The 22,689-nt window shown below is 46.4% G+C and overlaps 2 protein-coding genes across 2 annotated transcripts; both read right to left on the bottom strand.

The window, feature by feature from the left end:
- Positions 1-1,462: 1,462 nt before the first annotated feature.
- Positions 1,463-2,331, bottom strand: F5J12DRAFT_782149 (uncharacterized protein; the record flags this gene model as incomplete). Its single annotated transcript, XM_051742684.1, has 4 exons — positions 1,463-1,750; positions 1,874-1,921; positions 1,993-2,088; positions 2,143-2,331. 4 exons carry the CDS (start codon positions 2,329-2,331, stop codon positions 1,463-1,465), a joined length of 621 nt encoding a protein of 206 aa, XP_051600717.1.
- A 1,699-nt stretch (positions 2,332-4,030) lies between these two features.
- F5J12DRAFT_926936 (uncharacterized protein) lies at positions 4,031-4,695 on the bottom strand (the record flags this gene model as incomplete). Its single annotated transcript, XM_051749394.1, has 2 exons — positions 4,031-4,214; positions 4,412-4,695. The coding sequence occupies 2 exons, from the start codon at positions 4,693-4,695 to the stop codon at positions 4,031-4,033; spliced, it is 468 nt and encodes a 155-aa protein (XP_051600718.1).
- Positions 4,696-22,689: the final 17,994 nt, after the last annotated feature.

Here is a 22,689-nt window from a genome sequence, read left to right on the forward strand (position 1 = left end):
GCCTGGTGTCTGGCCCCATGCAGAGTGAGTAAATGTTCATGGTAGTGCGATTGAAAATGTACTGTGCCCACATATTCGTGTGGTTCTTGTTCCATGGAAGTAGCATGGAACGGAGCCACTCAGTGAGCGGAATAAATACCCAAATTCACATCCCGGGTCCAGTGCTCTCGACAGCCTTGTGCCCTAAGAAACAAAGGCAATTCAAACAATCTAAACATAAAGACCAGACCATTAAAGACCATACAACCATGGTAAAACAATCTTTGTTCAACGGTTGGCTTGAGGGTGATCTTGGATGTCCAGGACAAATTGATAAGAATGGCAGGTATGACGACTATGGATGCCCAACGTGTGCCACTCTTGCACCACTCGGGGGGCAGGATGAGAGGAATGGTGTTTACATAAGAGCCAACGAAAACAGATGTTACAAGGTCACGAGTCTACCATAGTTGGGAGAACGATTTTCTTGCCTTTGGTCTGCCTATGGGAGACTACGAATCTACACCATTATATATTGAAAAATAATGCTTTGGTTCTTGCTCTAATATAAAATGGGGTCTGACAGTAATGAATTGATTTCTCACACTACAAAGTAACCTACATATATGTATGAACAGACTTGATGTGATCAGTCATCATAATGAAGTATGTACATTGTGCTGCTAATGAGGAAACACTATACTTTCTAGTTGCAGGGTAACTTTAAAGCAGGTGTGATCAGCTTGCAAAAAACTTACGATGTAGGATCATAAATGGGACCTCACGATAGAGCGTTCATACAATGGACAGCATAGATATATCCCCTGCTGCATCACCATTCTCCCCTTCTGCAGCTGCTACTGTCGACATAGCAGGTTCGGGGGTGGGATTCCTCATCTCAGGGTACTTTTTCTGCAAATAATGCAGCAATGTGTCGCATGACCTTCCCAATTTTGGAAAACTGCAAGCATGTTCGGGGAGGTAGAGGTCAGGCACATAACACCATCAACTCCAGAAATGGGAGACGCATGGAGAGGTAGTCAATGAGCTTTGGATGTTCGTAGTTGTGAAAAGTTGATTAAGGCCTGGAAAATGAGTAACGTCGAAGGAGTTATTACTTACCAACGGTGCCAGCAACCTAAACTACCTTCCGACCCAACTATAGTTCCTCCCACCACCAAGCTCAGACACGATAGTGGGCAAAGTGGTAGCAATGACTGTCTAGGGAATGTGGGCATGACAGACACTTTGGAATGATAAGTAGTGTACCTCATCCGATTACAGATGCCCAATGCATGTGACTCTTGAGCGACTCTGGTTGGAAAGCGGGGGAATTCAGAAGAGGGTGGTAAGGCGGAGAGTGGGCCGACTCACAGAAATCGAAGCAATTTGCCTTATGGTGCCCATATTGTGAGAACATATGCTGAAGCCGTAAGGGATGTGTATGACAGATCAAATATGCATATCATGCAGTGCTCGCCATTTATTCTATGTCTTCTTCATAAAAGACATCCGCCCAGATGTTGCCATGCTGGAGAAGCAGGCCTGAATCGACTTGGCCTACAGGAGCTCCAACCACAGCATTGACCACACCGATCATATGCTTTGCGACAGCTACCTCGATAGGCTTGCGATCCACAAAAGTCTGGCAAGTTACAACAGGACAGGTATACCAAGGGATATAAACGTGCTTGTTTTTGTGCAGCTCTTTGAGCTTCGCAGCCATCATAGGCTTCTCCTTTAAGTGAGCAGGGATATCCTTCCAGCCTACCTGATCCAGTAAACATCTGTGGAACCATGTCCTCAGACAGCCAAAGCAAAGTGAATGGCCACATTCGACCAGCCTGATACAGTGGGATGATTACATAACGTCACACGTGAATTGAGCACTCACGTGAATGGACAATCCATACAATTCCTGCACATGGGACACTTGACTGCCCTGGCATGGATGGCAGCAAACTGCAACACCAATGCACTCAGTGATTGCATAGGTAGGTAAACTGATTTCACCTTTGCCATATGTTTATGTATCTTCCCTTCTGTGGCCTTCGCATCAGCCTCGGCTTTCTGAGCAGCAACTTGTGTGTCCTCAGCAGCTTGTTTCTCCTATGGACAGTCAGGACTTTGGCATTGGGCTGGAGGATCAGAGGTAATACTCACCTCCCAAGAATGTATCACTTCCAGTTCAAAGAACTTTGTCATTTGCTCCACTTTCTGCAACAAATCATGAAGAAAACGATCTGCAACTGTCGCCGGTGGAATCGCAGGAGCTGGTGCTGGCTTGAGTGCTGGCTGGTGTTTACGTGGGGAATGCTGGGGAGTTTGTGTAGAAGATTGGATAGCAGGCATTGGAGTAGAGGTTTGGGATGCTATTGACAGTAAGTCATGCTCAACGGTGGTGCCATACTTATAGGCTGAGCAAACAGCCTTTCAAGTTTTTCTCGATAGCGGCAACAGCAGAGCTACAGCGCAGAGCCTGCTTTCAATTCCTCCTGCAAAAATTATTGGGTCTCTGTTTGTGTCACCATCCCTGACATGCGGCCATTGTCTTGTCATCGCTTGATTGTCGCTGAACATCTGGTCCTTCCGATATTGGCCTGCTGGCCTGTCCTAGTCTCATGATTCACATGTTTTGCTGGTTGTGATATTGCTCAACACAAAGGATCAACAAGTCCTGCGATGCATGTACCATTTCAACTCTTCACAGATTCACATAGCACAAAGGATATCAGAGCGACTTGCCTGCGATACACACATCATGTCTTGGGATTTGCTTGTGCTATACTGCATACACAGCTATTTCGACTCTTCACAAAATCACATCTGTGGCGCGTCTTTTAGGGTGCATAGTATCGTATTATGTCATGCTACCTTGTGTGCTGTGAGGGCAGTTTGATTGGATTTCTTACAAAAGGAGCGAGTTCCCTCAAATCGCTGGTGATTTGCTAACATTTCACAAGTATTTTCTGATGCTCTCCACTCCATACATATGGGATAAAAGCCTGAGAGGCCATACTGATACTGTGAACTGTCTAGCATTCTCACCTGCAGGTCGATTACCTTGCAAGTGGTAGTGACGACTGTTCACTGATGGTGTGATGTGTCAGTAGTGGGGAAGTGGTGTGCATCGTCTGCACTCCGGTCCCGATACTCTCCATTCTCTGGGATCCATGCTGGTGCTCGACTATTATTTTTGGTTGTGATAATGGAGTAGCAGCAGTGTTGAGTGATTTTCAGGTAACAGAACATCCGTCATCACCAAAATTGTCAAACTCCGCTATTGCCCAATAAGGAATATATTTTCGAGTGGCTGTGCCGCTGACGCGCCAGCGAGTCAGTCTCGTGATACCAGTGCACCCCTGCATGTCCTGTCGATTGCTGAGGCAACGACATAGCATTTATCGATCTACATCAACACCTAGTGTGCGCTGGTTACTATATATTGTGTCTACCACACATGCCTGTACATATTGATGAATATATATATCACCACAAGTTCATTGTTCTGGGCCTTGCCAATCGCTTCATTAGAACGCACTCCTACGACATGCTTGGTAGTAAAACATAGTTACACTTTACAGTAATCTGTACTGAGAGGGAAATTGAAAATCTAAGAGGAGCTCCGGTGACGTTTAAGCTTCTTGTGTGCCATAGCAAGCTCATTGACAATGACCGGAGGAACAAGGGGAGTGACAAAATATTCAGAGGGTGAGTGCTGCTTGAATACCTGGCAGGGAGTTGCAGAGCATGGGCTGTGAGCAGACATCAGTAGAGAAACCACAAAGAATACCCTATGGCACACCTAAACTTTACATTCTCCATGTCTCGCAATGTAGGCTCACACTTTACTGTGAGTGTAGTATCGTCAGCTTGGGTGAGGGAGGGGTCACTGGCTTGCGTGGCCTGCTCCTTTGTCTCCTTGCTGTCTGTTTGTATAGCAACATCATGACAAGGCTTCCTGGGATAGGGGATCAATTAGAATACACATTTAAATGTAAAAGGATAGCTTGTGTTATCTACTGCAGACATCTTTCAGATGAAACATGACTCATTTCCTGCCAGGGGTGGTGATGTTGACATTGAAGTAATGCATGTTCCAGGATGAAAGGGCGCCATTGATTTCAAGGTAGACGACATCTTGAAGCATGTTGACGGTTGTTGCCCTGATTTCGCCTGCCATTATTACCCTGTTGTAGTAAGGCCCCATGTCGGAAGCACAATGGCCACTGCCACTTGGAAGCAGATTGGCAAATTCCAGTAATGCAAATTACAAAGTAACTATAATTGAGAAATGACGTCGAATATATGATGATTTAACATGAATATATGTGTACACATTCAAGCTGAGAGGCATCTAAGAAGACGAAATCATTGACTTTGAATGAAAATGACAAGTGACTAAAGCATCCCATATCCCTCCTGGGCATACAAGTTCTCATTATCATCGAGGCCTGCCACCATTTCACCATCATTATCGTCCAATTTGTCATCGTCAGGCTTGCTGGAGCTTCCCTCATCCTCGTCCAGGTCTGTATCATCATCTTCCTCTTCTCCACTCATCTTGTTGTCCTCCTCGGCTCCTTGCACTGTATCAGCTTCTTTGCACGTGCCACTGACCTCCTCACCAGCGGTTTGACAATCCAATTGTAAGAAGGAATCCCACTCCCTGGATACCTTATGCCCGATGCTGCCACCTCGAAACCGCATGAACATATCTCAATCAACAAACCTATCTGAGCTTTAAGTACACATCCATGCCGATTTATTTCCTCACTTACATGTTAACATCAAAATATTGCCAGTCCTCATGGAGGTCCTCATCAGGCCACACGAACGATGGTCCTAAATATTCAGATGTTTGTCTGAGCGAGAAAGCTGGAATCAGATGGACGCCACGAATGACTACATCTGGGTCCAAAAACCCAAACGCATCTGGGTCATCATTGGAAATGAATCCTACCTGATACAGTCAGCGTGCAGCAAACCCTGATCCCCCTGGTCTGCTGTTATCATGGCTGAACCACCGCACAAAGAGCACATTCATCTGCTTTATCCCATCAGATGAGGCATTGTTGTCATAGTACTGTACATTGACATGGAAAATTTTAATGATGCATGCGTACCAATATGGGTGACGACAACCATCTGTCTCATGTGACAAGAGCATGATGTCAGCACGAGTGCGTGGATTAATGGTGTCTTGTTCCTGGCAGAGGTTGTAGGTCGTATAGTTGACATGCAATGTCTGATGCTCATACATCATATTATGTGAGATGATAAGATTGTCACGGTCGGTGTCAGAAAAGCTTGGTGGGTCACCAGTGTAGTCCACTCCAAGAATGCATTCAAGGAGATGGTCTTTGAGGTGGTCAACAAAGTCCTGCAAAGAGTTAGTTGGTTGCACGCAGTCATGCACACCAGATGACATACCTCAGTGGCTCTGTCACCTGCCAACAAACCCAGCCAACCAGGGATGTCCACAGGAATTCGTGATGATGCTGCAATGTGATAATGTTGAGAAGGTGAAGACCTCTCATGTTTCTGCCTTGGGCGGTTTTCACCACCGCTTTCACTTCCTTCAGTGTCATTGCATGCCAATTTATCCAGAGACTTGACTATTCGGTCAATAACTCGTTCTCGAGCCTCGTGTTTGCTCATGGATGCCATTGTTGTAGCATGGTTCTTCGAAGTTTGTGGGTACCACCGCTTCAACTGCCTGTGTTCAAATTCACCCTATGAAATTCATCTGTAAGTGTTTTACAATTGTGCGAAAACAATCCTAGTGGTTGTGTTGTATAATTATCTGTTGTACCACATTGTCGGATCGTGTTTGGATAGTCACCTAGGGCGTGGAACTTGTACGTTTGCAGATTGAGGGATTTGTGTTTGGGTCCAGATAACCCAGCTGAGCTCAATGTACCGGTCTTTACTGCCATTGCTGCGGTATGGCAGCTGTGGACAGCTGTCTCTTGTGGTAGTTCACGTGTGTCGTAGTACTCACATGTCGTTTCATGAAAGTATGGACCGTCTGACCTAGAGAGACCATTGCAGAGTCAAACAAGTCTAGTGTGTCAGATGTATGGAGCCGAAGTTTTGCATATGCATGCCAAGTAGCAAGGTTGAATAGTAGGTTGAGTATGCGACTGTTGTGAGGCTCTGGCAGCAAATTTTCGAAGGGAGGCATAGCGCACTAATCCAGGCAAAGTCAAATAGGTAGATGATGTTTGTCTCTGGCTCACATGAACCTGTAATAAGTCCTCAAAGTCTTGTGCTGCGAGTCTCTTCATGGCTGATGCATTGTGGGCAAACTTCTGAATCGTTCCGTGACCAAAAGTAGGGATGTTTCGAAATCTGGTGAATGTATTTAGTAACGAACATGCAAGTGGAGATTGGGATTGGTTGAATCATTATGAGACAAGTACTTACCTTTTATTGAGTTCTTGTATACCATCACCTCCTGCTGCAAAGAGAACACGTAGTAGGTGTGTGAAAATCGCCTTCCATACACCAAGCTCGAATTCATGGAGCTGGTCCACGACCAGAAGGAGGAAAAAGTTAACCATGAATTGTAGCAGGTGTTCAGAGAACACATTCTTAAATAGATTCCATTCAGCAGTCTTCTATATGTAGTTTACACTGAACACTGACCGTCGTCAGAACATAGGAGTGCTCGTCCAGTTGATATCCCACTCGCTTTCCATTGACGGCTGCACCTTTCTGGAATATGAGCTTGCATCCCCGACTGATGCGCCCCTGCCATTCAATACTGTCCATCTGAACATGCCTGACAGTGTCACATATCGCATGCCATGCCCATCTTCAAAAATGACTTTTTCGCTACAAGACATCACGGACAGGCACATTTACCAAGAAATTTCGATTCCTGCCACCAAGACCCTTAGGATGGCATTAGTATGGCACCCCAGTGACCAACAGCAAACTGACTTTTCTGGGTAATTGGCTGAATAAGAGAAAAAGTGGGGATATATCTGCCATGTGATCCCGTCAGCACACCATATGACTATACCACTTTGGTAAGCATCCATGAACTGTGTGTCAAGGATTAAGTCCCAAATGGCGTGGAATAAATCACACTTGCAATGAGTGAGAATCTCCCTGGAGGACACTTGACCATAATGTCCCCTATAGATATCTTGAAAGTTGTCCAGAAGCTGTGAGGGATAAGCACAAATGTGACATACCAGCTACAGGAGCTACCATACCTTCGGAATGTAAGCGACATGGTGACATGCCATGGCTGTTGGCTTCCCTCTTAGGTACTTCGACTGGTTCCCAAAATACATATAAAATGGCCACATTGATGTGTCTCCGAAGTTGGTAAGGGGTGTTGAGTCTGACCAAAGCATCAGGCACGTGACAACATGTTCTAGGTCTCCTGTCCAGTTCACAAGGCAGTTTATTGACGTCTTTGTGTGCATGAAGCATTTCCGGTGAGGAGTAGACTTCTGAAAGTATGTCAATTACACAATCATCACTAACCTGCCAGCACTGTCTGAATGGCATAGTGTGGAATGTCTTGAACTGTTCACTTTGAAAGGCGCTTGTGATGATGTCAATGAGGTCCCAATGCCAGACTCCATCGATAATCATTTCGGGGGCAGCTGACTCAGATGGCCACTTCGACTTTTCATTTGGTAGGCGAACTGTGACAGCAGATCGATGCCATCCATATTCTTCCTCAAATGGGTTGTTCGTGCCAAGAACTTGTCAAGTAGTTTGGCCTCACGTGAGTGGTGGAAACCGGTGAGCTCCCTTGGATTGCAGAGGGGGTAAGCCAGGAACTGGGCCAACTGGTCGAGTTCTGCAGCGGACTTCTGGTTAGTTCCCGAATACTGCCAAGCCATCAAAATACCACATGTGAGGTTGGTGAAAGGAGCAAATGTGGCCGCATGTGTGCAGCCACCTTCAAAACCTGGAACTCCCATAGACACTGGGTCAGTGGTGCAAGTAGGTGGAAATGGGCTGTCCAGGCCTGGAGCATCGCAAACACTCCCAAGTGACTCAGCAGGTATATGAGTTGGCCGGTTGGCATAGACATGGTATAGTCCAAATGTGTCTGGGTCAGTTGTGAACGGCTCGAGACGTGGTGTAGCAGGTGTATCGGACCGGGTGGACTCGGGCAAAGACGGAACTGGTGAGTCAGGCCTCAAAGAACGTAGCTGAGCGGCTGAGAGAGGCATGTGCACGAGGTGGGTTGAACTTCCAGGAAGGAAGTCAACAAAGCGAGTGGGCATGTGAATGTGCCAACCAGACTGATGGGACAGAACCGGCTCTGGTTGGTCCGCCCCCGGGGCAACCTCCATCATAAACTGCGCATATGACAGTTGTCATAGTTGCAGATATATGGACAATAACTTACATCGATATTAGTAGCTAGCGCATCATAGTCATCCAAGTCTCCTGCTGGTATGTCATCGGGGGAACCAGTAAGCAGGGTTCAGCATCAGCTTGACGAGTTCTTTTCGGACGTCTTGTGCATTCAAGATGGAATACTTGGTGCGATACCTCACAGAACTCAGGACACTGGGGTGTGTGTGCCAAGAGCTGCTTCTGAGTCTTGAAGAAAGCATCACATCCAAAGCAGCTATACATCAGAATTTTCAGAAGGAGGGAGTTGGATTTCGGGCAACTCGAACAGATTAAAATGAATGCCAGAGACATTGGTGAATAGTTATATTTCTAGTACAAATTACTGTGAACCACCATCAGTCGACTTAGATGGGTGACATGAACAAAAACATACCAAGTTTGAACTACTCAAGGAGCATTCAATGATGCATCCCAGAAACTTCAAAAGAACAAGTTAACAGTGACATTAGTCATGAAGATCAGTGTACGAAGGGGACCAAGTGAGTTCAGCATTTGCTGACTTGCTCCTTCTGTCCTACCTCAATGTCTATGCGACATCCGTGCAAGCCTGACCCTACTTCTGATAGTTCTGAATCTGACAGCAATCAATCTGATAGTGCTCAAACATCCTCAAGACACCACCATAATGGGAAGATTAATAAGTCAAAGTAAGTTCCAACCCTGATGATGCAGTGCTCTCCAGCTGATGTGACTGTGGATAGGACAAAGTCGAAGAAATCGCAGGATTGCGCTGTTTCTACCCTGCGAGATCAGTGTCTCCATGCAGCAAGATGGATTCCCCACGCGTTTGATATGTACTGTAACCTGAATGAAGTCATTCAAGTCTCCCATGCCCTCGAAGCAGACGATACAGCGAGTGGTACTGATGACCCTGATGATGAAAGTGCTAGAAAGGCCCACAATAAGATCCTTAGAAAAGCATAAGTACAACATTTAACAGCATATATGCAATGTTCTTATGATCACAGCAACCCTGAGAAATGCAAACAATACAAGCGCATATATGACTACCTGAAGGAGCAGGCACCGTACTTCATTTGTGTCTGGACCACCTCCAACACTAGAGCACGAGGCTGCATCACACTTTATTGTGATCCTATGATTGCTCTTTTGGTCAATCCTCATGCCACTTCAAAATTAAAGTGGGATGATCTAGAGGCAGAATATGGCAAACCATCTGCCATGACTATGTTTATGGAGTTGGAGCAGCTCATCAAAATTCAAATCAAACCCAAGGATGACATTATGGCAAAAATTGCTGAAATTAATATGCTCTTCAATACCATCACTGGTCAGGGCATCACCTTGGACAACAAAATGAAATCACTGTTACTCATTCACTCTATGACTGCCTCTTGGGACCAGGCTCCCACAAATATTTTATTATCCTATCAACCCTACACAGCTGGAACCCAACAAAGTAATCCCTTGTATGAAAGAAATCTGGTCACACCAGTCCAGACAATCTTTATTGTCCTAAACAGATGGAGCAACAAGGCTCCTCATCTACTCAAGTGAAAAAGGAGAGCAATTCATTGCTTGCTCACATGAATAAACCTCCCCTCTGCAACATATGCAAGGGAGGTCATAACACTCAAGACCATCATGGAGGAAGTTCTCAAGGCCATGGTGGCCAAGGATTCCATGGATGTGGAAGAGGGGGAGGTTACCAACCTTACCCTCAACATCAACAACAGCAGAGTGGTTCTTCCAATCATGGAAAGAACCAGAATTGTTGCCATGGCAAAGGCAAAGCAAAGGCCCAAGCCAATGAACTGGATGTTCCAGGACAGGGCACTGAGGAATTTAACCTCGCCTCTATTGAGGAACTTCCAGAAAATTACCCAAACAACAATGACATTGATATTACTGCTATTGAATACAACTGCCAATCCCTGGAATATTTTCCTGCTCCTGAAGCAGTTGAACAAGTGCATTCTCCAGACATGGAGATGACACTTGGCCAGCACACTATCATTGCCTCTCATGTTCCATCTCCCAAGTTAACTTGGGAAGATATAACTATGGCAATGGAACATGTTGGATATGTTCCATCACTTCCCATTCAACCAGATGGTACTCTCATGGATTGGTACCAGGAGGAGATTGCCTACTCCTTCATGAATGAAGTTGAGTCAGTCACTCCTTGTGTCAACATCCTGAGATCTAATTCTCCTTGCCAATGCACTGTCTGTCTCCACTCTGCAGTGACAGCAGGCTTCAGAATGGATACATCCCTTTGGGAATCCCAACAATGGGAGACAATGGATCCTCTTTTGTGGACAGTTCTGTTTCCCTCTTCTGAACAGGACTGGGTGGCATCATGTGACACCCTCAGATCCTTGGATGGAGTGGGAACTCCCAATGTGGTTAGTGCAGATGTGGCAGGAGAGGGGAATTCTGCAGGTCAGAGCTTGCAGACTTCTGGAGGACTATGACATATTCCCAAGTCTTCCAGAAGATCTTGCAAGGGAATTACAGTATCTTTAGCAGAATTTCATGCGAGTGTACCAAATCCTAGGACTTGTATTTGTCCCAGACCTTTTATTTCACTTGATGTACTGGACTTTGACTTTGATCCAGAGAATTCTGTCAGTGGTTACCACCCTGGCAAATTTGACCACAATGCATACAACACTTATGACTGTTACCCATGTGACACATCAGTTTTCTCATCACTACCAAAAGGCAAGTCCATTTGGATGCTTGATTCTGGAGCTTCACATCATGTGACTCCTTATTGCTCTGACTTTTTGTCATATCAAGCATTTAAAACTCCAGAACTGGCTAATACTGCAGGTAAACAATACATTAATATTCTTGGCAAAGGAACAATTATACTTTGCCTTGACAATGGTGATAATCTTTGCCTCGAAGATGTTGTTTACAGCCTGCAATTTTCAAAGAGACTATGTTCTCAAAATATGCTTCTAAAAAGGGGATATAGAAGTGATGTGACTTCTACAAATGAAGTAATCTGAACACCAGATGACCAGATTCTTGTGAAAGCACAATTAGCTTCTCCAAGTTCACCATTACATTAGTTTGTGGGCATACCACTTCCACCCTCCAATGCTTTTATGGTCCTTTGCCTGATGGTAACACCAAATGCCAAACTTCTTTGGCATAATCGGTTAGGACACCTGGCAACAAATATTTTATGTCACCTTTGCTGGTTGGGTCTTCCAGAAATTCCTTCTTTACAAGGAATTCCATCCTGCAAAGGATGTGCCTTAGGCAAAATGGCTTCCAAGTCATTCAAACCATCCTGGAAATGTGCTACACGACCTCTTGAACTTGTTCATGCCAATCTCCTTGAACTTCCCATTGAATCCTATTTCTGCTCCAAATATGTCTTGACTTTACTGGATGACTACTTTTCCTTTGGCTTCTGCATTTATTTGCAGAATAAATCCAACACTTATCACCAGTTTGCTGATTGGCTTCTTTCCATGCAGTGTCAACATGGCTTGGAACTTTCCATGCTCCATTCGGATCAAGGGGGAGAGTTTATGGGAAATCAATTCAAAGCACTCCTCACTTCTTGAGGAATTGCTCATCAGCTTTCTATAGCTGATCAACCACAACAAAATGGTCACACAGAACAATTCAACTAGGACTATTCTGGAAAAATCAGGAGCAATTCATCACTATGCATGTGTTCCAAAGAAGTATTGGAACTTTGCTTTTGATTGCGCACTTCATGTGTACAATAGAACACCACTCAAGTGAATTAATTTCAAGACACCAGCTGAACTTTTCACTGGCAAAATTCCAGACATTTCATATTTCCACACATTCAGTTGCAAAGCTTATGTTTGGGTGCCAAAAGAACAAAGAAAGGATAAACTGGACCCACACACAATTGAAATGATTTTCTTAGGATACAAACCAAAAACAAAAGGCTATCACTTTCTTTATGGCCAAAAGGTCATTTTATCTCATACTGCCAAGTTCATAGAAGACTCTTTTCCATTCTGTTCAGATAGAAAACAAAAACCTGATACCTCAAATGACCCAGATTCTGAACCTGACCAACCAACTGGTCATCAATCTATTCCAGTTGAAAACTTACCAGATTTTGGGATTGATCCTCCCGCTATTGGACTTCATCCTGTCCAACCACCAGCTCCTCACATTCCTCCTCATATTCCTCCACAAAACCCACAGCAGGGTGGTCCTCCACACAGACCACAACAACCACCTAGACCACCTCCAAAAGCACCTGCTGCTGCACCACCAGTCAACCCTCATCTTGTTCAGCATCCATTACAACCATGGAATGCAGGACAATGAGAACCTTGTCCACAAAGACAAACCAGAGTCCCCATTAGACCTGGTAATACATACAGAGAACAGAGACATCCAGTCCAAATTGAAAGAGATATTCATCGACCAGATTGACTTGAAGAACTGGAGATTTGGCAATGCCAACAAGAACTACCAGAGCAAATTAGGAGAGCTGAAGAACAAGCTTGTTGAGCTCCAGAGCTCTGACAAGAGGCTATTTATAGAGAGTTGGAGGGAAGGCAACCACCTTCACCACTGTTGCCTCCTCATATGCAACAACCATCTGTTCCATGAGAATGGACAGAACATCCTCCACTTTCTCCTTTAACTCCTCTTCCTGAAGAAGGAGAAGAAAATAAAACTATGAATACCTTCGAATTCCTTCTTGCTGCTCATGTCAAGGAATCTCCAGAACATTACAAGGATGTTCTCAAACTTCTCTGGAGTTGCAAAAGAAATGGCAGGATGCCATGAAGGATGAAATCAAATCTATAGAGGAAAGGAATGTATGGACCTTAGTGGACCCAAAACTGGATAGAAAACCAGTCAAGTGTCAATGGGTTTTTGCTATTAAAAGTGATGGTCAGTATAAAGCTCATCTTGTGGCAAAAGGTTTTACACAAGAATTTGGAACTGACTTTGAAGATACCTTCTCCCCAGTTGCTCATTTTGAGACCATGTGAATTCTTTTGTCATTTGCAGCTCAATGAAATTGGGAAATGAGTGCTCTGGATGTAAAAACTGCCTTTCTTTATGGCAATTTGGATGAAGAAATATATATGGAACAACCAGAAGGTTTCAAAGTTAAAGGTCAAGAGCACAAGGTTTATCAGTTGCTGCATACCCTTTACAGCTTAAAGCAAGCAGCATTAGCATGGAACAAAGCCCTACATGCTTCCCTTCTTCACATGGGCTACATTCAATCAAAAGTGGATGCTGGGATTTATATTTTTAAATCCAAAGCAGGCATGGTCATTTTCCTCATCGATGTTGACAATGGATTGTTTTTAGGGTCAAATCCTAAACTCCTAAAAGAAAAGAAAGACAAGTTTATGAAGAAATGGGAATCTCATGACCCAGGAGATGTCAAAGAATACCTTGGTCTTCAGATCCACAGAAACTGCACTAAGTGCAAGATCTACTTGGATCAGATCCCTTATGTTAAAAAGGTGATCAAATGATTACAAATGGAGAATGCACACAATGTTCACACTCCATTACCCTCTGGCTACCAACTGAAGAAACCTGAATCTACCTATTAAGCTTCTTCTTCTCTTCGATCCCAATATCAGAGCATAATTGGCTCTCTTCTGTATATGGCTCTGGGAACTCACCCAGATATTGCCTTTGCTGTTATTCACATGTCTCAATACATGTCAAATCCTACAGAAGATCATAAAAACAAAGCACTACATATTGTCAAATATGTTGCTTCTGCTCTGAACCTCATGCTATACTATTCTGGGACAGAAGCTCGGATTTCAGGTTTTGCAGATTCTGATTGGGCTGCCAATCTGGATACTTGTCATTCCACTACCAGATATGCCATGTTTCTTGGAACCTCCCTTATCTCTTGGCAATCAAGAAAGCAAAAGATAATTGCTTTATCATCAACTGAAGCTGAATATATGGCTTTGTGCAACTCTGCCTGTCAAATTAAATGGCTTCATATGTTGTTTAAGGAACTGGACCTGGAAACAGAGAAAACTATTCTCTACTGTGACAATATGGGTGCTCACTTCATTGCAGAAAACCCTGTCCCAGATGGTTGTTCCAAGCATATTGATGTCCAATGGCACTTTGTTCGTGAATGTGTTCAAGATGGACTTTTTGCCACTGAATATATCCAGACAGACCAACAAAAGGCTGATGGATTAACAAAACATCTTACATGGTGTCAAGTTCAGGGATGTCCGGGTTGAGTCTGGGCTGGAGACCAAAGTGGATGCAAGGCCAAGGGGTCAGGATCAGGGAGAAAGACAAGGATACAGAGGAATGGACTGTTTGGACTTAGCGACTGAGGTTACAGCACTATTCCCTTGTGTGGGTCTCAGTCCAAGTCTGAGGCCAAGATGGGGTTATCAGAATAACTTTGTTGATTTCAGACTGAGGAAGTACAGGCCAAGTAACTATGAGTTTATATACTAGAGACAACTATAGTACAGAGACCAGTAATGCCAGTCTCACAAAGATTGCTAAGAAGATTGGTAAGACAAGTATTAGTAATGTATGACCAATGTGATGGAGACCGGGACAGGGGGAACCAGGGACAAGACCAGGCAGAGTTTAACTGAAATGACAAGCACTGCAAAGCAGTGTTCACTGTGCTAGGTCATCTGGGGATAGGGGACAGGTGAGGCCAAGGCCAGACTGAATGAGTGCGAGGCCGAGTCCAGCTGGGGTTGAGACACAACCATGACAGTATCTCCCTCTTAGGGGTTGAACCCATGAGACCCCTGCAAGGGTGGTAGGCTGAGTTTGAAAAAATGATACTTGTGGGCCACTAAGCCCTTTGCATCTTTTCCTTGTATCTCAACCATCATGTCTGATTCAAGACCGATCACCACAACTGACAACAACAGTGAAGGCCAGGTCATGGTTCGACTGGACCCAGGTGTCAGACGATGCCATCAACTATGACACTGACAATGAGGAGGAGACAATGAGGGCCAAGGCCAAAGAGAGGAAGCAGTGCAAGGCAGCTGAGCAAGCCTGGTGGGAGGAGCAGGCACAGCTGGAGGCCAAAAGGGTGGAGAGAGAGAGAGTTGAGGCCAAGAGGGCAGCACATGAGGCCAAAGAGGAGAGGGCTGCAATCAAGCGAGCAGAGAGGGAGGCCAAGGAGAAGAAGATGTGTGAAGAGGAGGAGAGGCATGAGGCCAAGTGCAGTCACAAGGCCAAGGCTGAGAAGGGCGACAAGGCTGATGCTGGGGCCGGTAGTAGTGAGGCTGCAGGTGAAATAAAGAGGGTAGTGATGGACCCCAGGTGAGTTCTCTTCCCACTTCCTGCACCTCTGTCTAAAACACCTCTTATCTGTACTTGCTGTACCCAGGTGAAAACTGTCTGCAAGTTCCTTGTAGATGGCAACAAAAAATGGGTTGCTTGTATACAATGCAACCAGTCAAAGTGTAAATGCCAGTGGCCTGGAGATGGGAAGGACACTGAGGCTGGACCCAAGGCTGCTTCCAAGATCCACAAGGGGAAGAAGCAGAAGGCTGACAATGAGACACCTGAGCCCAGGCCAAGCCAGAAGAAGCAGGTGAAGTCAAAACTGACCAAGGTGCTGGAGATTGACGAGCCTGAGGCCAGTGGGAGTGGGGCGAGGAAGGCCAGCACAGGGTACCCCTCAGGCCTAGAAGAGAAGCTCGAGTGGCTGATCAACACTGCAGGGATGATAGCCAACAACTTGGCGGGCCTTTTTGAGCTTCAAGAGGCTGCAGTTGAGAATTCAGGCCGCATTGCTGATGTGCTTGAGGCCATAATTGACAAGTCTTATGGCTTTGGGGTGGTGGTCTCCCCCTCGGACTTGGATGAGCTGTGTGAGGAAGTGGAGTGGCTGCAGGCTGAGGGTGAAGAAGAGGAAGCTGAGGGAGAGGATGATCCCATGGCCAAAGCCAAGTAGTCACCATAGCATAGCAGTCTTGTAGTTTTTTCTTCTGCCAATGTCACATGTCCAGTGTCTAGTCTCAGTGTTATATAGTAAGTAGGAAAATCAAGAAAAGGGGAAAACAGGGTAAGTAAGGAATCAAAGGAAAAAAAAACTATATACCAATAGAGGTCAGAAAGAAACTGAGGCCAGTTGAGACCAGTCCTCATTGGTATGGGCTGGGTTTATTAGGATAGCTGGAGTGAAACTCTTGTATGAGTTCAGAAGCATTGTCCAGATCTGTAATGAGTACCCAAGCAGTTTCTCCATCAGTCCCTTCATAGCCGGTCCACTGGACTAAGTACTGTAGCCAACACCAGCAACACTGGTCGACCTTAGAGTCAAGGATTTCAGCCACCTCAAACTCTAGTTCACTGTTGACTTTGACTGATGGGGGTGGTGGCTGAGTCCAGTTCAGGATGGTATTAGGGATGGCCAGCTCAAGTTGGGAGACATGGAAGACCAGGTGTACTGCACGCATTGAGTCTGGCAGGTGCAGTGTGAAAGAGTGGGTACTGGCCTGAGCTATGACCAGATATGGCCCAAAGTTCTTCTCCAAGAGCTTCTTGGAAGGCCAGGTAGACCAGAAGTATTTGGCTTTGACATGTACCTGGTCACCAACCTTGAAGTCCAGGGCTGGCATGTGTTTAGCATTGGCTGGTCCTTGATAGCGCTGTTGTGCTAGGGTCATTTCTTCCCATAGGTATTGATGCAGTGAGTCTAAGTCAACCACATAATCATGAGCCTGAGTGGAGGTAAGATCATGCTCTGGGTATACCAAGATGTTGGGATGGTAGCCCTTATTAGCAAAGAAGGGTGAAACACTGGTAGTAGCACTAGGGGCATTGTTGTAAGTGAACTTGGCCAAAGGTAGTAGGTCAGCACAGTTGTCCTGCTGGTAGTTGCAGTACACTTGGAGGTATTGTTCCAGGGTCTGTTTGGTCTGACCATCACCTTCAGGGTGGTAGCCTGAAGTAAAATGTAGACGCATGTCTAAGGCCTTACCAAGTGACTGGAAGAAGTGGGAGATGAACTCTGAGCCTCAGTCTGAGGTTACATGGGCCGGTACTCCATGCTTTGAAAAGACATAGAGTAAGAAAAGTTTGGCAAGTTCTGGGGCCATGATGGTGTTGTGGGTGGGGATGAATATGGCCTGCTTGGAAAGCCATCAACTACAACGAGGATGGCCATGAAGCTGGTTGAGGCCAAGAGTTGCTCAATGAAATCCATAGAGATAGAATTCCATGGCTTCTCCAGCACCGGAAGTTGTTTGAGAAGGCTGTAAGGCTGATGGTGGGGAACCTTAGCCCAAGCACAGGCCATGCAAGACCAGACATAGTCTTTGACAAATGTCCTGAGGCCAGGCCAGGTATATTCACACTGAATGAGCTCTAGGGTGCAGTTTTGGCCAAAATGGCTGGATAGAGGGTGGTCATGCTTGAGGCACAAGACCCTAAGGCAAAGGTCATTTGAGTCCAGCACGTAGATCCTTCCATCAAGCCAAAGGAAACCAGTGTCATCTACTGACCACCAGGGATCAGACATGTCAGACAGGTGGATTTGTGAGACTGGGTCATCCAGCAGTGTGGTCAGGATATCATTATGAAGTTTCTCTATATCCATCAGTGTGACTGCTCATAAGACTGGGTACTCAAGGTAGGTTGTGCGAAGGGAGACTGCTAGCTGCTCCTGTGTGAAGACTGGTCTCAGGTTTTGCAGGTTCACTTGGGCATAGCCACTATCCCCCTCTTTGGGGTAGATGTCCCATCAGCTAGTTAGGGCATTGGGCTTAGCCCCGAGCTTACCAGGCCTGAATCTAATGATCATATTGAACTGAGAAAGGGATTCTGACCAGCAAGCTTGGCAGCAGGTGAGTACTTTAGAGGTAGAGAAGTACTCAAGGTTCTTGTGGTCGGTAACAATGTCAACTGGTGAGGCTGAGCCCACAAGGTAATGACACCAGGTCTGGAATGCTTCAAAAATAGCAAGCAATTCCTTGTTGTGAGTATCATAATTCAATTCCAGGGCAGTCAGAGTTCAGGAGTAGAATGCGACCAGATGTATCTGGCCATCACTGCAGGTAATGGATAGAATGCTGGCGATGGCATAGTCCAATGCATCAGTCTCAATGGTGATAGGAACCCTGGGGATGAAATGAGTTAAGACTGGCATGGTAGTAAAGGCAGCCTTGAGGTTGTTGAATGACTGGCAGCATTCCTCAGAGAAGTTCCAAGGAGCCCCCTTGTGGGTAAGCTGTGTCAGTGGTATGACAATGTCCGAATAGTTAAAGATAAACTGGCAGTAGAAATCTGCGAAGCTGAGGAAGGATTGTATGTCCTTGACCTTGCAAGGCTCAGGCCAGTTGCAGATGGTCTGGACCTTTTCCTTTGACATCATGAGGCTGGCAGGGGAAAGGTGGAATCCGAGATATTCAACTGAGTCCAAGTGAAACTCACATTTCTCCAGCTTTGCATAAAGGCCATGAAGCTGAAGCTGGTGGAGGACTTCTCAGACATGCTGCTTATGGGATTCCTTATCTCCGGAGTAGATTAAGATATCATCCAGGTAGACAACCACACAGACATCCAACATGTCCATGAAGATGGTATTCACAAAGTGCTGGAAGGTGGCTGGGGCATTGGTGAGGCCGAAGGGCATTACTAGCCACTCATAGGATCCATACCAAGTCCAAAAGGTGGTCTCCCATTCATCACCCAGGGCAATCTGGATGAGATGGTAAGCATGCTGAAGATCAATCTTAGTATAGATCTTGGCTTGGCTTGGTGAATCCAAGAGGTTGGAGATGAGTGGGAGTGGGTAGTGGTCCTTCTTAGTGATTTTGTTCAGGCTGCAGAAGTCTACACAAAGCTGGAGGGAACCATCCTTCTTCTTAATGAAGAGGACTGGTGCAGCATATGGGGAGGAAGTAGGCCAAATCAAACTGGTAGTGAGGTTTTCATTGATGAACATCCAGAGAGCTTGGAGCTCAACTGGGGACAGTGAGTAGATGGTGCCTAATGGCAGGGTTGTTCCTTCTTCAAGTTCTATTTTCAGGTCATACTCCCAGTGTGGTGGTGCCAAGGCCTTGGCCTTGCTGAATACATCAGCAAAGTCATGGTACTCTTCCAGGACATTTGGTAAGGCCAGAGGAGTGGAAGCCAAGGCCAACCGGGCTTGAGCTGAGTCCGAGGGGCAGAGCTGAAGTTGGAACTGGACAGACCCTTCTAGTTTGCAGGCACACACAAAGGCGGCTGCATTAATTAGGGAAATGAGGGGGGCCTTCAGGGGGGTGCAAGCTGGGGAGTTGGAGACCAGTACAGATGGCACAAGGCTGGGTTGTTCACTAGGACTGGAGTCAGGAAGGCTGGTGGGGACCAGGCTTACAGGGGGTGTCGATGGGGTTGGCATCCCTTGTGCAGGAGTCTGGAAAGTTAGACTGCCCAATACCCAATCAATCAATGGATTGTAGCAGGTGAGCCAGTCATGTCTGAGGACTATCCTACACTCAGAATCCAACAGGGCTAGATACAGGGTTACTGGGGTGACATTGCCAGACACAAAGCAGATATTGACATCTACTGCTTGGGTTATAGTAAAGGTGGACATTCCATCGAAAAGCTGGAGTCAGATTGGTAAGACCGAGTATGGTGTCAAGTCCAGGCCTACTCTGACCAACTCCAATGCTAAACAAGGTCTAGAGAAGTTCGGAAGCAAGTCTGACAAGAAAGAACAGAACTCCGACTGGCAGAGTAGTGGCAGGAACAAAGTCCACTGAGACAAAGGCAGAGTGGAGTGAGGGCATTGGGTTTAGCTTGTGCGCTACCCCCTTGCATGATTTCAGCTCTTGTATTTCAGAGGGAGAGTACAGACAGAGAGAGTCAGAGGTAACTCCAACAGACAGAGGACAGAGACAGAAGGAGTAGGAACTAAGTTGATATTCATACTGAGGAACAGTGGAGTATGATACATGCTTTTATACTACTATGGAGGTACAGTAACTGGAATCAGAACTGACATACAAAGACCCAGAAATTTTCAAGTAAAACTTCCTAGATGATGAATGAAGGGTAAATGGAGGACATACAAATGGGTAACATAGAACATCCAGAAAAGGAAACAGTCCAGGTGCTGGACCATAGGATGTGCATGCTGTGGAGTACCTGACTGCACACTGTCAGGGAGAAGTCCAAAGGTAGTCACATGACCCCTCAGAGAACAGTCTGCCCAGTCCAGTAGGAGAGCAACACAAGTCTGACAGCAGTTGGAGTGGAGATGGTTCACAACCAACAGAAGTTGGGCAGAGTTGGTGTGGAGTGAGTGGATGACCAGCAGAAAAGGTTGCAGAGTGAGTAAGGACTTATGATGAACGCATGGTTATGACAGTGCCCCCCCCTTAGGGCCTGAACCCCTGAAGGCCACATGTATGGGACGAGATCAACATGAGTTGATCATTTGAAATTATTCTGATGCCTCGAGGATAATGGCTTTAGCTGTGGTGGAGCTCCATCAGAGTTCAAAGTACCACTTAAAAACACGTGTTAGGGTACTGAACCTTCATATCCCATTCCCCATCATCATGTCTTCCCAGTGCCAGAGCAAAACCCCCCAGCCAACCCCCAGCCATGTCCACAACTACTCCCAAGTCATGGATGAGGAACTGGTCATCCTCACAGACAACTCCACCAACACTGAGCAGGAGAAGTCCATGGAGAAGGTGCACTGACAAGAGGAGGCCAAGCAGAGAGAGAGAGAGAGTGCAAGGCAGTGTGCAAGGCCAAGCACGAGGAGGCCAAGAGGTGGAAGGCAGAGGAGGAGCAGTTGGAGGCAGAGTGGAGGAAGAGAGTGGAAGAGGAGGCCCAGAGGAGGGTGATGGAGGAGGAAGAGGCTTGAAAGAAGAAGGTGGCAGAGGAGGAGGCAGAAAGGCAGAGGTGGAGGGCCTCTGCACAGAGGGCTCAGGCCAGGCAGGATGAGGCTGCACAAAGGTAAGTGGTGGAGTACTGCAAGCCAGGTGGAACTGACTCGCAACCTTACTCCCTAGATTATGTGGCATGGTGTACGATGTCAACACTGCCCAGAGGGTCCCTGGGACCTCTGTGGTGGTTACCACAACCAGGAGAGCCCCCTGCACTCGCTGTACAGTGAGTTTGACAGCAGGGCAATGTGAGCCAGGGCAGGGTAAGACCAGGGCCTGTGTGCCCTGCCACAACAAGAAGAAAACTTGCAGCTGGACATGGGAAGAGGTGGTGGCAGGACCCTTGCAGAAGAGGGCAGGGACAGGGAGCTCCTGAGGGGAGAAGAAGAAGCTGTGAGGGAAGGGGAAGGTGAGGGCGATGGAGATGGAGGAGGCAGATGATAAGCAGGAGGTAGGTGGAGAAGAAGATGAGCCTGCGACCCCACTTGAGGGTCCCTCAGGTGCAGGAGTCCACATGCAGGAGCCCTTGGAGAGGTAATGTCTTGGTCAGGGACCACAGACAGGTTTGGATGGTATCCCTTGTTAGTGAAGAAGGGAGAAACTCCAGTTGTCGCACTTGGTGCACTGGTGAAAGTGAACTCCGCTAGAGGTAACAGCTCAGCCTAGTTGTCTTGTTGGTAGTTACAGTAAACACAAAGGTACTGCTCGAGGGTCTGGTTTGTTCACTTGGTCTGGCCATTGCCTTCTGGGTGGTAACCTGAAGTGAAGTGAAGACGCATATCAAGGGCCTTTCCTAGAGAGCAGAAGAAGTGTGAGACGAACTCAGGACTTCTGTCAGAGGTGACATTAGCTGGTACTCCATGCTTGGAGAAGACATGGGTAAGGAAGAGCTTAGTGAGTTCAGTGGAGGTGACAGAGTTGTGGGTGGGGATGAACGCTGCTTGTTTTGAGAGGCGGTCCACTACCACGAGTATGGCAGAGTAGCCATCAGAGTTGGGAAGGTGCTCAATGAAGTCCATGGAGATGGAGTTCCAAGGCCTCTCTGGGATGGGGAGTTGCTTCAGTAGACCATAGGGGCGGTGTTGCAGAGTTTTGCCCTGTCCACAGGTGGTGCAGGACCTGACGTACTCCTTCATGTCAGAGTGGAGGTTAGGCCACACATAGTCCCTGTGGATGAGTTCTAGGGTGCAGTTTTGCCCGAAATGGCCTGCTAGAGGATGGTCATGCTCGAACCAAAGCACTTGTAGGCAGAGATCATCAATGTCAGGGACAAAGATGCATCTGTCAAGGCAGAGTAGACCATCAGAGTCCAGGGACCACTGAGGCTTAGTCAGAGTTGGAAGGTGGCTGGCAGAAACAGGGTCGGAGGGAAGGGCAGAGATGATGTCGGAGTGCAAGCACTCAACATCAAAGACCATGGCAGCATGGAGCACAGGTGCCATGAGGGTAGTGGTATGGAGGGACGACGTGA

The sequence above is a fragment of the Pisolithus orientalis genome (genome assembly GCF_024613125.1).
Source record: "Pisolithus orientalis strain OTSU chromosome Unknown F5J12scaffold_11, whole genome shotgun sequence".
Lineage (NCBI taxonomy): Eukaryota > Fungi > Basidiomycota > Agaricomycetes > Boletales > Pisolithaceae > Pisolithus > Pisolithus orientalis.